At 44.5% G+C, this 14105-nt stretch overlaps 1 protein-coding gene across 2 annotated transcripts in view; it reads left to right on the top strand.

The window, feature by feature from the left end:
- Positions 1–14105, top strand: part of TDRD1 (tudor domain containing 1) — a 1656135-nt gene that overhangs the window by 83204 nt on the left and 1558826 nt on the right. For both annotated transcript variants that reach the window (XM_069239312.1, XM_069239311.1), the window contains one exon: positions 8333–8654. In XM_069239312.1, the coding sequence (XP_069095413.1) occupies positions 8339–8654 (316 nt within the window). In that variant the 5' untranslated portion in view covers positions 8333–8338. The remainder of the gene's footprint in view (positions 1–8332; positions 8655–14105) is intronic.

Genomic DNA, 14105 nt, shown 5'->3' with positions numbered 1-14105 from the left:
CTGGATGCGTTTCGAGGTGGCCCGGTAGCAGGGGTGGCCTCATCTGGTGTTGAGTGCGTGGAGGGTGCTTGCGTCGTAGTGCAGTCTCGGTTGCGGGGGGTGCGGGTTCCAGGGGTTCTGGTGCTGGGTGCAGTCCAGGCACAGACGGGTGCAGACGGGCTTGCCTTAGGCGCGCCTTTGGCGCTCCCGCTTCGCGGCCTCCATATGAGGGCAGAGGGAGGGAGGAGCAGGTGGGAGCGGGGCGGCCAATGGGAGTGAAGGGGGCGGGGCAGCAGGGGCTCAGCACCAAGGGAAAAAACGGCGGGAAAAGACAGCGGGAGAGGGACAACAGAGCACAGGGGTACAGAAAGCAAAACACAGGGGCACAGAAGGAAAAAATGAAGTGGCACAGAAGCCAAGCGCAGGGGTACAGAAAAAAGGGAGCGAGTAGTCAGGCGGCAAAAGCGGCAACGGAGGTTCAACCCACAGGGGGCTGCGTGGCAGATGGGGGGAGCGACCTGCCTGGTGACAGGGTCAAAGGTCGCCTCTCTACCACCGCTTCGCGGCCTCCATATGAGGGCAGAGGGAGGGAGGAGCAGCTGGGAGGTGGGAGCGGGGCAGCCAATGGGAGTGAAGGGGGCGGGGCAGCAGAGGCTCAGCAGCAAGGGAAAAACGCGGGGGAAAACCTGGGGAAAAAACAGCGGGAAAAGACGGTGGGAGAGGGACAACAGAGCACAGGGGTACAGAAAGCAAAACACAGGGGCACAGAATGAAAAAACGAAGTGGCACAGAAGCCAAGCGCAGGGGTACAGAAAAAAGGGAGCGAGTAGTCAGGTGTCAAAAGCGGCAACAGAGGTTCAACCCACAGGGGGCTGCGTATCCAGGCCTCCATCCAGCACACAGTTGAAATCACAAACCCACAACACCCGGGTGGCCAGACTATCAATTAACAACTCCTGCATCTTGAAAGGTTTTGTCAGAAGTTGTATTAGGGGCATAAACATTGAGCAGGCAGAGTTTTGTGTCATTCACCGGTCCCTGGAACAGGATAAATCTACTGGAAGAAAGTAGCATCTTTCTAGCATAGCTACCACCACCTTTTGCCTTGTGTCAATATGTTTAGACTGTAGTATACTGGGATCCTGCTATTCAGGACACCAGAGTTGGTGCTCTCTCATTTAAATGTGGTTGTACAGTAACATTTACATCCCACAATTGGAAATGTAAGTCTCTACTATATGGTACTAAACTACCCAGGGCATTGGTTCACCAGGGGTCTCCCATGGCCTACAGCATGTATTATGCCACCCATGGAAGCCCATGCAAACTGTACCTGCAGGCCTGCATGCACCTTTTACTTTAGATATAAGGCTTGCCTTATATCGCGATCACAGCACTTGGACGCAGTAAGTCACCCCTATGGAAGGCCCTTCAGCCCAAGGGCAGGGTGCATGGTTCTAAGTGTGAGGGTACCCCTGCATGAGCAGAGGTGCCCCTACAAACCCCAGACTCCATTTCCTGGGCTTTGTAAGTGCAGGGAAGCCATTTTAAGGTATGTAGGGGACACTGGTCAACACGAGTAGTCCAACTACATAATGGCTTCACGAACCTAAGTATCAAACATGTTGGAATCATGCAACTACACCGATTCCAGTGTTAATTGCATGATACCATGTACTCTGGGGGTTCCTTAGAGGATCTTCCAGATCTGCCTATACAGCCTTGCAGGGTCTGAATGCCAGCCCACGCTGCTGCCAACCCTAGACCCTGTTCTGCCCTCCTGCTGAAGAGCCTAACTCGAGCAGGGAAAGGCAGAACAAAGGATTTCCTGTAGGGAAGAGGTGTGTGTGATCACCTCTCTCTTCGAAATGGGTGTCTCTGGGCTGGTGTTGGGTGACATCTAAGCGCCACCAGACTGCTTTGAAGGGCAGATTTGGTGCCCTCTTTGCATAAACTAGTTTGTACCAGTGCAGGAACCCCCACTTCCCGCTCTGGTGCAAAATCACATAAAAAAGATGGGAGTGACTACCCCCATGTCCAGCTCCTCCCCTAGGCAGGTGCACAGAGCTCTGCCAGGTGGCTGCTTAACTCTGCCATCTTGGGAATAAGCTGTGCAGAGGCCCCTGGGAGCATCTGACTGGCTAGGCCAACTGGGTGATGTCCCTGATCCCTTCCGATGGGTGGGTCACTGCAGACTGTGTTCTACCCCCTTTGTGGGTTACTTAAGGGCTTCCCTGAGGGTGGAACCCTAGATTCGTCGAGAAACTCTCTCCTTGGAACTCTCTGCAAGACTCTTCTGAAAACCTGGCCTTTGGAACTGCTGCTGATCTGATTTAGGACTTGAAACAAGACTGTATCCATTTGGGAGGGCTCATACTGCAACATTGTTTTTCCAGCTCCTGCAATAATTCTGCAACATCCATGGCTGTGCATCTTCCAGGGTCACAATCACTGTGTTTGCACCAGGACGCAAGAAGGAGTCGCCCTTGGAGTGAAATAGTCACTCCCCTGCATCCGTAGGCACCTCAGTGACCGACTGGTGGATCCTGCTGTCTCAGGGACAACGAGAAGGCTCTGCAACACAGGTAGTCGTTCTGTGGTCCTCTCCAGATCCAACTTGTCTTCTGTCCAACTTGGGAGACGTAGGCCATTACTGTAGCCACTGGAATGGAACCCATGTTCACTGTCTGTTGCTGTTACTAAGGCATGTTGACTTTTCCTCTAGGAGATCTTCGAGCTCCAAGAAGGGCCAGCCTCCAGCAGTTTGCAACTGGAAGAACAGCATCCACCCTGTAACTTTTGAGGTGTGGGACTCCTTTGTTGTGCTGCTGAGGCCTCCTTGCGACTACCTGTATATGGTCTGCCACTCTCCACACCTCTTCCTCCCCCTGCCAAACAGGGCCCGTGTATATCTGTGGCTTTACTGTTTGTTTATAAGTTCTCTGTGTGTAGATACCTCCCAAGTGGAGATATAGCAACATTAGGATAGTGATTGTGTTATAATAAAGATTCCCTTATTTTTGTAACACTTGGTGTGGTTCTTTCTTGTGTGAACATCACTGAATGACTATTTTGGTATTGAACGTGCCTCCTCGCTGATAAGCCTGTGCTTCTCTCCACAGCTACCCCTTTAGAGCTTTGGTTAGCTAGGTGCCAAAACACTAACACTATCACTAAGGGATGCCTGGACTCAGTATAGGATGTCACACCATATATGTAAACAACAAAATGAGCCATCCTCCAACATCTACCACCAAGATCTGCCTGAGAACACTGCAGTTTAAACTGCACTCCAGGGTCCACCCTCACAGCCAACCCACAGGCATTGTCTGAATATGTAGATGAATACAGCTGGCCCCTCAATTTCTCTTTCAATTTATTGTCTTCCTCATCTATCAAATGTGTTTCCTGAAGGCAGGCTATGTGTATCCACTGTCCACACATGTAGGATTTACTCTGTGCCACTTTACATATTCCCCAAGACCCCTCACATTACAAGTGACTATATTATGTGTGTTTAAAATGTATTGGTGAGCTTTGTGCTTCAGGGCAAACTCCTGCAGGACCCCATGTGCCCCACCCCTGTCAAATCGTAGTTGCCCGGTCTTGTGCCAGCCTGCTATCCCAGAGGACTATTATCAACCCTTGATGAGTGAAACACACAGCAACAAAACTACCACAACAATGCTTCCACCAGATTTCACCCCACCCCGGGTAATTACTACAAAACAACACAACACTGAGCTTGCCTATCCTGTCAGCAGACGCATCCAAGTCCCCCTGCGCCAAACCCCAAAACCAATACTCGAAATAGGCCACAACACAGCCACTCAGATACCTGTTTACTGTCTGACTAAGAAAAATATGCAGGAGTAAGGTAACACCCAGCAGTTCTCCAATCCAACAAGAACAAAATACCAGCAGGGCCCACACTCCAGCTGCCATACCGAGCCCTATCTAAATAGAACAGTGAGCCACAACCTAGTCTGCAGTAATTTATTTTCACATCAAAACATATATGCACATGTATATATCCAAACAATACCAGTATTCACTGCTCATTTTCAGTGTTTGCGTACAGGCCATCTGGAGCCGTGTCAATTTCTGTACCTGTCACTTCTAGCTGGAGGCAGTTTCCCCAGGGATAACTTCCTTGAGAACCACGCCAAGTCGTAGCCTCTACAACTGGCTACCACGGTTTGCTCTAGGCAGTCCTCACTCAGATTCAGGGTCCCGGTCCCACAACTCCAACCAAGCCCACACCACTGGTTTCGCAAAGAAATGCACTTTTGCATTGGCTATCAGTCTGGCAGGGTACATCACTATTTATGCGAGGTTCATCGTTCAAAGTTTCTGTTTAACTTCCATGAAGGTTTTTCTCTGGGTCTGTCCAATTTATGTATAGTCTGGGAAGATGGCAATTTTGTGGTTTCCATATCTTAACTCACCCACCACACTGGCAGCCCTCGGGATGTTGTCTCAATCCCAAAGGTTAAAGACCCTAAACGATGATCGCTCTCGGGGGCGTCCCGGTTGAGGCTGCATACCCCGGAATACGGTAGACCAACGCCCTATGCTCCCTCCCAGTTGCAAACATGAGTAATCAGTCCATTTAATCCACCTTTGTCTTTAGACATTCCTCAAGGAAGATTTCAGCTGAGGCACTCTCTGCTTGTTCCGGAAAACCCAGAAATCTGAGGTTATTCCTCCGGGACCAGCCCTCTGTATCCTCTGTCCTTTTCTCCAGAGTGTCCGTTGTAGCCAGAAGGCGGTTTACCTGCACCTTAAGCACTGTTACCTCTGTGTGCAGGTCTGTTGTAGTGTGTTCATCAGTGGTGACCTTATCTGACCCACATCTGTTGAAGACCACATTGATCTTCCTCTCCAGTGCAGTGCATGAGCCCTGTATGGTATTCAGCGTGCACCTTGTGTTGCTTCAACAGTGCTGGTGCCCTTGCCCTCAGCAGTCCTCGTGGCAGGGCCAGCGGTGTGGTGTACTGCATAATGATGTTTCCTTGGCGGCTCCTTGCTGCCTTATCCTTCCATCTCCAGAGGCCCAGCATTTAATATTGACGGGAGTGGGAGGCCGAACACTCAATCCCATTCACTCTACTCCCACCGCGCCTGCCCCACCCCCTTCCACAGCAAAGGGACGCTTCTTCGGACCAGTGTAGCTCAGCGTCCGGCCTCCTCTCACTGTCAGACGGTACTCAACAGCTCAAAACACTTGATGGTCAGGCCCTGTCCTGGAGGCTCCAGTTGCCATGGTATCGTAACCCCAGCATCCCCCTGGGAAAGTAAGACAACCACCTCTTTTTGCCTTGTAATAATGCCTGTCATACACCTCCTGTCAGGCACTCACTATTGCAGTGTCCACTTTACAAATCTTTCCTTAGGTAAGGGTTCACCGCCAGCAGCACAGACAGATGAATCCACACAGCCCCCAGCTGCACAGCACCGCCACCTCTGCGCCCGTCAGGTGTGTTACTAACCCCATGTCACTGCCAATATACTGCAGGCCCAGTGCTAAGGCTATTTAACGCGTCACGCTCGGAGTGGCTGTCCTATGGGACACCAAGTCAAGAGCATTGAAAACCTATGTGCCCTCTGCTCTTCCTGCAAGGGTTTTAACGTTCACAGTCCCATCATTTCCTGGTACTGGGTGAAATGTAGGGGTATCCAGTCACAATTCTGTTAACACAGTACCTTCCTAAGGCCGAGTAATGGTTCTTCAGTTTTAGAGCAGAGTTTTGTGCAACATTAAGTACCTTGTGTTGCTCCTGGTCCCAAACAAATATGTCCATTTGAATGAGAACTAAGTGAGGACTCAAATTTGATAGGAACAAGGCGACTGCAATGTTTTCAAATAAAAACATATTATTTTTGGTGTGCTCCCAGGCCACCGTTGGTTCAATGCGGGTCCAGTGTCAGTCCCGGGTACCTCTGTTCCTGTTCCCAGAGGAGCTGTAATTCAATTGCCTTATTATCCCTCCACCCCTCTTCCGAATGAAACTGTTTCCTTTATTTCTGGAAGAGCACCTCACTCGACACCAACTCTGATCTTCGCGTAGTCCAAAACCACTAAAATATGCAGTCATGGCATGTCTTCCTTGAGAAACCAGTGCGTGGCCCACAGATTCCCTTCTAGATACTGTCTAACATCCATCTACACTTCCACTAAAAAATCATTGGAAAAGGAACAAGACAGCTCTAAGTAAGCCCTGAGCATCACCACCCCATATTTTACAACCACCAGATGGGGTTCTAGGCTTCATGGAGCAGTGAATCACCCTTGACTCACAATTGGGGAAAAAAACTATTGATATTTTTCAATAAAAACAAAGTCTGTTCTCATACTTCCTGAACTCCAAGCTGCCCGTGGTACTGTGGACCACACTATTTCACTTGATAAATATGATTTATGGGCTGCAATTTACTGCCCTCTCTTTGATCTTGATTGAATATAGAGTTCATGGAATCCCCAATTCACCCATTATTCTGCAGAGTACTTTGAAGTTAATCCTAGCCTCTCTGCTCTATTACAGGAGTTCTCTGGATGAACTCTTACAGCAGTTTGTAGTGAAACTTGAGATATACACCACTGAATTTCTATTTCCAATTGGAAAACTGGTCTTCAAACAAGTTAATATTTTTGTGCTAGGGCCATGTGATTACTGCTTTATGGAGTGTCTCCTTAGTCTGAATTGAAGCAAGACTGAGATCCTTGTGTCATGTGGAACTGAAATCAAGGTGCTCTCCTTCCAGACTAGGCATGCTGCCCTACGTTTTTAATGTGGTTGTTCTTTGAACTTTAGGTTAATGCAGTGGTCGAAAAAAATAATCCAGCAGATCAGCCTTCTTCAGTGAATGATTCGGATGGAGTTGACAAAATCCATGGTGATGGCAATATTTGACTATTGCAGCATAGTTTACATAGGATTTCCAAACAAACTATTTTTCAAGATGCAAAGACTCCAGAACCAAGCAGCAAGATTCCCCGAATCTAACGAGCCATGACCACATAAAGCCAGCCTTGAAAGATTTCCATTGGTGGCCTGTAGGTGCCAGGCTCAAGTTGCAAGTGCCCTGCACTATCAACAAAACATTTTGGGGCAAAGATCCAAATTACCTGTTAACCTAGCACCTCATTACTTGTCTTACTGGGAAATGCACTCTGCCTAAGCACTTTTTTATTGTTTTTATTACACAAAGAAGCCTTCAACCTATCAAAAATGGAGGCAGAACCAGGAGCTGTTAGAACCCTAAACTAGGAATCACTTGAAGCTCATGACTCAGGATAAAGTCCTAAACCATGAATTATCTGAAAAGTTTATTGTTGAGCTACTTAGCCTTCAGCTGTGTTTGGGAATTGTGTTGAAGACTTTCGGAATGACGACTCATGGACTCTAGCTGCCTTATGTTCACATTCTTTGATTCTTCATAACACTAAAGTAACCCAAGGCAACATGCAGCATTGTATAGCGAGTCTCAATTACTAATAAAAAATGATAGAGAAGATTACTGTCTGGTTTGGTAGTTTATTTTGCTTATCAGCTTGACAGTGGTATCTGGCAATCCTCTTTGTGGTGTGGTGCACGTGGAAGCACTTAATAATTCAGAAAACGTAGGAAGAGGGGTGTGAAGTTAGGGAGTACAATCATTTGACTTAGCTCTGTTAGTAGTTAAGCTTGGTTTTCTTTGTAGCCAGTTCTTTGAGAGCACCAAAAGGTGGCTGTGGAAAGAAAAAATATTTTGAGTAGAATGCCATTGGAGAGATTGTAGGTAGGGGGAGGGCTCTGGCTAAAAAAGAAATGTTCCACCCTTAAATCTGGGTGTGCCTACCTTCCAACTTGTTTTCCCCACTCATATTGGAAGGACTTTAAACAGTTTTGTTGAACTCAACTGACACCTCCACATACAGCCTTGATTCAGACACTCGGAGATGTTTCAGTGTAGCACGGAGGTTTTAAACACCTTAATATTGATTACCTATTAAAGTTCCATCAGTATTAGTTTGTTTCTTTTTCATTATATTTTCTATATTGTGAATCTATTGAATGTTGCAGGAGAATAATGTTAATTCCCGGAGACTTGTAAAAGATTCATAAACTACTTTACTAGCCCATAATGCAAGAAGTAATGATCAGATTGTAATGACAGTAGGTGACCAGATGATGTCTGAAACACTAGTTCTCATGAATATGATGTTTTCACTTGACATTGTTTTAAGAGTCTCAATATCATTATAGGAATTGGTGACTGAGGATATATATTCCTACAAATATTTTATTGCCTGAAATTACCAGTTTTACTTTTTAAATAATTTCCATAACTGTTGTCCTTTTCATTGTAGGGTCACATGGAGAACAATTTCAGTGGCAATGTGTTAAGAATGAATCTGCCTTTTCCTGGAAATCAAAAACGAGAAAAGGGGATCCCCCATGAATCTCTAAGGAGCCCCCGAACGTATCCAAACTTTTCTTCAAGATCTGAAGTTGCAGGTGCTTCTATTGGACTTTTAAATAAGAACTTTTATCTTTGTGAACAAACCAAACAGTATTTTTCCAATACTGAATCGAAGTCTCGGGATTGTAGTCCAAAGGACAGTGGTAAAGTCACAAACGGGGGCAAAGAGTGTCAAGTTGTCTCGAAGATGAACAAGGGTCCTTTGCTAGGTAAGAAAAAATGTGCATGTTTTCCCATACCTTTTTAAAAGCTCTAATCAGTATATTAATTTGCAGAGTAGAACATTAGAAATTCCCAACCTTTTGAATTTCTGTTGATGTAAGATTTTTCTTCTTAATATCCACCAATTAGTTTCGGCTGGAGACAGCTGTGACTGTTTTACCAAAAGTGACATTGTCTTCCTTATACTCTCATTGACAGCCTCATGTCTGTGCCCATTTTGGTCTACGCTTATGCATTGTCTACCTCAGTCTGAAAAGATGCATTGTATATAATCCCTGGTGAGGCATACAAATACTGGTTTTGTAACATCATATAGATCTATGACTTATCCTTAACACACCTTACTTACCCTGACACCAGAGTGCTGTACTTGTGCAATCCTCATGCAGCATTGTACTTGTTATCTTTTGAAGGAAAAGTTTTAAATTTGCACAGACAGGAATTGCTCATATACTGTGATGGTACAAAATAAGGCTTTTAAAAATGTTTATCAAATTTCTTTTCTAAAGAAATAGTGGCAAGAAAGAAAGGCAGATCAGAGACTGCTGTCCCTTAAAATGGCTGCACAGGATTTAATTATACTTACATATGTTCAGTTTTTATATAGCATACATGAAAAGGCAGACTTACTGTTAATATTGGATTATTTAACATACTATAATTGGAAATGTTTTTCATTGTGGGGGTAAATTTGAGAGAACATTTAGAAACATTGGAAATGATTCCACAGGGTAGGTTTTTAAAAAGATGTGAAACAATAAAGCAAACAATTTCATGTGTCCTCTTTAATTACATTTTCGAATTTGCTAAGCTGTTTAGTTTTATCTGAAATCTGCAGTGAAGAACATACTGCATGTTTGTGTTCTTTTCTGTCTGGGAGAACATGTCTTCACAGAGAACCATATGCTTGAAAGAGGTCCTGCAACATCTGAGACTCCTGTGGTTTTAGAAAGGCACCCTTTGAACCCCATCCAGTGACCTGCCATACTTTGCCTGTTTTTGAGGCTCTGCCTTCATACATCCTCTAGTAATTATAATGTTTGGTACCATTAACTGAAATACGAGGGACCAGTCCACTCACTGGCCCATCCACTGCACTAATACTAATCTCAGCCCTAGCCAGGTTGTATCTAGGGATTTTGGGATTGGATAGCCCAAAATCTTTTTTTATGGAAGCAGTGGTCTCTTTGCAGTAACAAAGTATTTTGTGACAGTTCTACCACATATGAAAGATTGAGCTTCTCCTTCCAAACAAGCTTCAGCACCGATCTGTGTCATCCAAGTCCACAGTACACTGTTTATAAGCTAGATTATTGATTCTAGGAATGCCTCTAGAATGATCTTCTACTTAGTACCCATTAATTGTGGTTCCACGGCTTTTTCTATATTTACACATCACTAATGGCAGAGTGGGTGTGCGTCCTGTCAGAATATGGTTGTTTTTTCTCTATCTGATGGTCCCAATAGCAAATTTGTAATTGTCCCTTTCATTCATTCCGGATTGATTCTCAAATACTCAAACAAATTAATTCTCCCATCCATTGAACATTGCCCCAATGTTCTCCTGTCATCTTTCCTCCATTGGGCAGACAGGACACCTTGATTTGCTGCAATTTAGCTATTAGGGAAGGGTGCGTGGTATGTCCTATGTTTGGGGCAATGTGGTTCCATATATCTAGGATATTAATAGTAATATGACTGTGATAAATAGGTCTTGTGTTTCTTACGTAATCAAATGATCTATTTGCTGGTCGTAATTTTATGGCCTAGTGTTGAACTAATTGTTACAGGTACCATTACCAAATAGTGAGGCCTGTGTATAGTTACACTTAGGTAGGCTAAACCCTCTCTTTTTCTGAGTACATTCATTGGAGTGTTTTCACCTTTGATTAATCCTAATTCGGAGCGCCTGGAATACATAAAGTAATTTTTGCACCATGTTCACCGGCGGGGCCATATCTATTTGAACCAAAAGACATATAAATAAATCCACCAGTGGTAACTCTTTTTCTATTCCAATGGCGATATATTCGGATCAAATAACTTGAAAGAACTTTATGTATGCCTGTAGTTATTTCACCGAAGAATAGTCTGGACAGAAGAGGAAAATGTCCTTTTAGATGTTTTAAAATACTGATCATACTTCGTAATGTGTCAGATTCCAATATTTACATGTTCAGCCCACCCATTGCAACATATTCTGAAAGCTCCTTGTCTGGGCCATGATGAAACTATGGAAATCTGTTGTGGTTTAAGTTGGGTCATCCCAAAAACAAAACAAAAAACAATTCTTTATGCTTCATCTCTGAAGACTGTCTCCAGTCATTGTTCCAGTTCTTTGTGGCAAAATGCTCCATGGCTATTTCAGTGGCGAGAGTAGGTAACCCTGCACGATTTCTGTCTGCAAAGTCATTTCCATTCATTTAGTCGTTCGATCACCTTTGTCTTTAGTGCTTTATACAATGTCATGACTATACCAAGTCTCCTTGGAATTTTACCAGAAATGTCATGTTCTCAACCAAGAACACTCATAAATTTGTCTGACCTTTTTCAGTATCCTGTGACAAAACCTGAAATTTAGGGCACGATTTAGATATCGGCGAAGGGGTTACTCTGTTGCAACAGTGATGGATATCCCGTCCGCTAAAATCTTAACACCATTGTTTTTGATGATATTTAGATTTTGATAGCCAGGATATCCATCACCCTTATGACTGAGTAACCCCTTTGCCGAAATTTAAATCAGGCCCTTAGTCTTTCTCTTTTTAGTCTTTTCAACCAGTTTCATAAAATGTTTATCTGCCCATCACAAACCCAGACTGATCCTCATGGATCAAATGGGTAGAAATGACAGGAAGTGAATGGCTAAGCTGTGTAAAGCTTTTTATCTAGAATAAAAGCCAGGAGTGTGGCATTGAATAAAATATCTACTTGTCCATGGGACAGGTTGCTTTACAAATCTACTTGTCCTCTTAAAAAAAAAAAAAAAAAAAAAAAAAATCCACTTGTCACTTTGGTGCCGCGTAGTGGTAACAAATTATGGCAACAATTTAATTATGCAAGAGCTGTGATTATAGCCTCTTTGATAATGCGAGGGCTCATACTAAAGCAGGGTTTGAATAATAACAATTCCCTAATACAGCCACCTTTCCTCAGATGTACACACTGGGGCAGGAGATAGTGGTAAACAATAGTTCCAGGGTTGTCATTTCCTTTTGAGTTTGTGCCAACCTAACTTGTGTGTTTTAGAGGTTTTCACCAGCTCTTCTCAAATCTTTTCCCATACTGAGAAAGGTTGGAAATGTATTCCTGACAAGAGCAGAAGTAAACATTTCTTCCAGGTTTGGAAAAAAAGTAAAATTGTAAACGCTCAGCAGATTTTCCCATAAGCAAATCCAGACATGCATATTTGCTTGTGCTAAAATACATTTCAGAGATATTTTCTAGGAGTACAATTCCCTGGCCTACTTCTTTAAATTCTTGTGATTTCATGAGAGGAGCACAATCCATATCCTAAAAAAAATGGAATGTGAACACGGGATCCCCACCTAGGTAAGTGGAATGCGTAGAGGGGAGTACTAGAAAACCACAAAGGTAAGTAACACAGTACCCCCCAACGACCAGGAAAGCAGGAGTAAATCACTGGGTTTTCCCCAAACCACCCAAAAGGAAGACACCCAGACAAGACTGCAAGACGGTGGATTCCTAGAGAGGAAGACCTGTGGAGAGAGGGGGTCCAAGTCCAAGAGTCACAGTGGAGTCCAGGAGTAGTATGAGGTACTACCCACCCAGCTGTACTTGCAGGAGTTCTGTGATGAAGAAAATGTAAGCACTGCAGCCCCAGAAGAGTTCCTGAGGGATGCAGAAGTTGACCCACACTGGAAGGAGGATTGCAGACTGGTGTCTGGAGGAGTTCTGGGCACCACCCCTAGAGGTCCCTGAACTGGTGTGGACTGGTTTATGCTTGAAGGTCACCAAATGTGTCCTTCAAAGCATAACAATGTCTTGGGGAGGCTACTCCTCCCAAGCCAGTCGCACCTATTTCCAAAGGGAGAGGGTGTTACCTCCCCCCCCCCCCCAAAGCCTTCCTGAGCTTGATCAGATCAAGCAGAAGGAGGGCAGAAGCCTGTCTGAGGGGTGGCAGCCGCTTGTGCTGCCTGGAAAACCCTTCAAGACTGGTGGTATCAATCCTGGGGGTCTTCTAAGGAGCCCACAGAGTGCATGGAATCATACTTTTAACAATGGCAACAGTATTGGGGTATGATTCCGACATGCTTGATACGAAACGTGTCTGTTTGGAGTTAACATTATGTAGCTGGACATAGTTAGTGACCTATGTCCAGTACACGTATACAATGACGTCCCTGCACTCATGAAGTCCATGAAAGTGGCATGGGAGTTTGCAGGGGCACCTCTGCTAGTGCCCTCACACACAGGTATTTGCACCCTGCCCTCTGGGCAAGGAGGGCCTGCCATAGGGATGACTTACAGTGACCTGGTGCAGTGACCTATGGTGAAAAAGGATGCGTGCACCCTTTCACACAGGCTGCAATGGCAAACCTGCAGAACACTTAGCATGGATTCCCCTGGGGTGGCATAATACATGTTGCAGCCATGGGGATCCCCTGTACCCCCAATGCGCTGGGTACCTGTGCCCCATATACTAGGGGCTTAAATGGAGGCACCAGATGTGGGGGCCAAATATGGGGAGAAAAGGGTACTGTTAACATGTTTTAAGGGATAGACATAACCAACACACTTACAGCAGGCAGAGAATGGGGGGAACCATGCGAGGAAAAAGGGTTCTTTCCTACAGTTTATATCTATCGACTGACTTGATGGCATTCTTTTCCTTTAAAAGGAGCATATCTGCACACAGTCGTTTTTATTCTGTGCTAGAAACGCCTGTCGGTAGGCAATTATTTTTTTTTTAAAGAACAAAAAAGTTTAGATTTTTGGCTTCATTTGTTATAATGCTGAGGCAGCTCCCACAACTGTAAAGTTGTACAAAAACCATGTGAAAACAAGACATGCACTGACAGAACCAAAAGGCAGACCACCAATGTTGGACCTTTTGGTTTGCCAATGTTTATTTTCATGTTTCCCATTGTCCTGTTGAAACTTGTTATCCTGATTTTCCATTTTGAGTATTTTTAGAACTGCTAGCATGCATCATCACATTTTACTAAATGATGCTCCAAAGAAATGATCCCTAAAATTTCACTTTACTTTAGCAAAACATTTTTTTCAGATTTGCATTTTTTTGTGAACAGTTTATATTGAGGGCAAAGAATCATCACTTTTGCTTTCAAGAATCTGCAAATATGTGCATCTAATCAGAGGGAATTACGGGAGCATTATCATTAGCCTCATGTTCTTAAACTTTGCAAACGTGTATACATATCTGATAGAGACTACTAGCTGCAGATTCTTTACCT

Source organism: Pleurodeles waltl, chromosome 6 (assembly GCF_031143425.1).
Source record: "Pleurodeles waltl isolate 20211129_DDA chromosome 6, aPleWal1.hap1.20221129, whole genome shotgun sequence".
Lineage (NCBI taxonomy): Eukaryota > Metazoa > Chordata > Amphibia > Caudata > Salamandridae > Pleurodeles > Pleurodeles waltl.
This window is presented reverse-complemented; position numbering and strand designations above follow the sequence as displayed.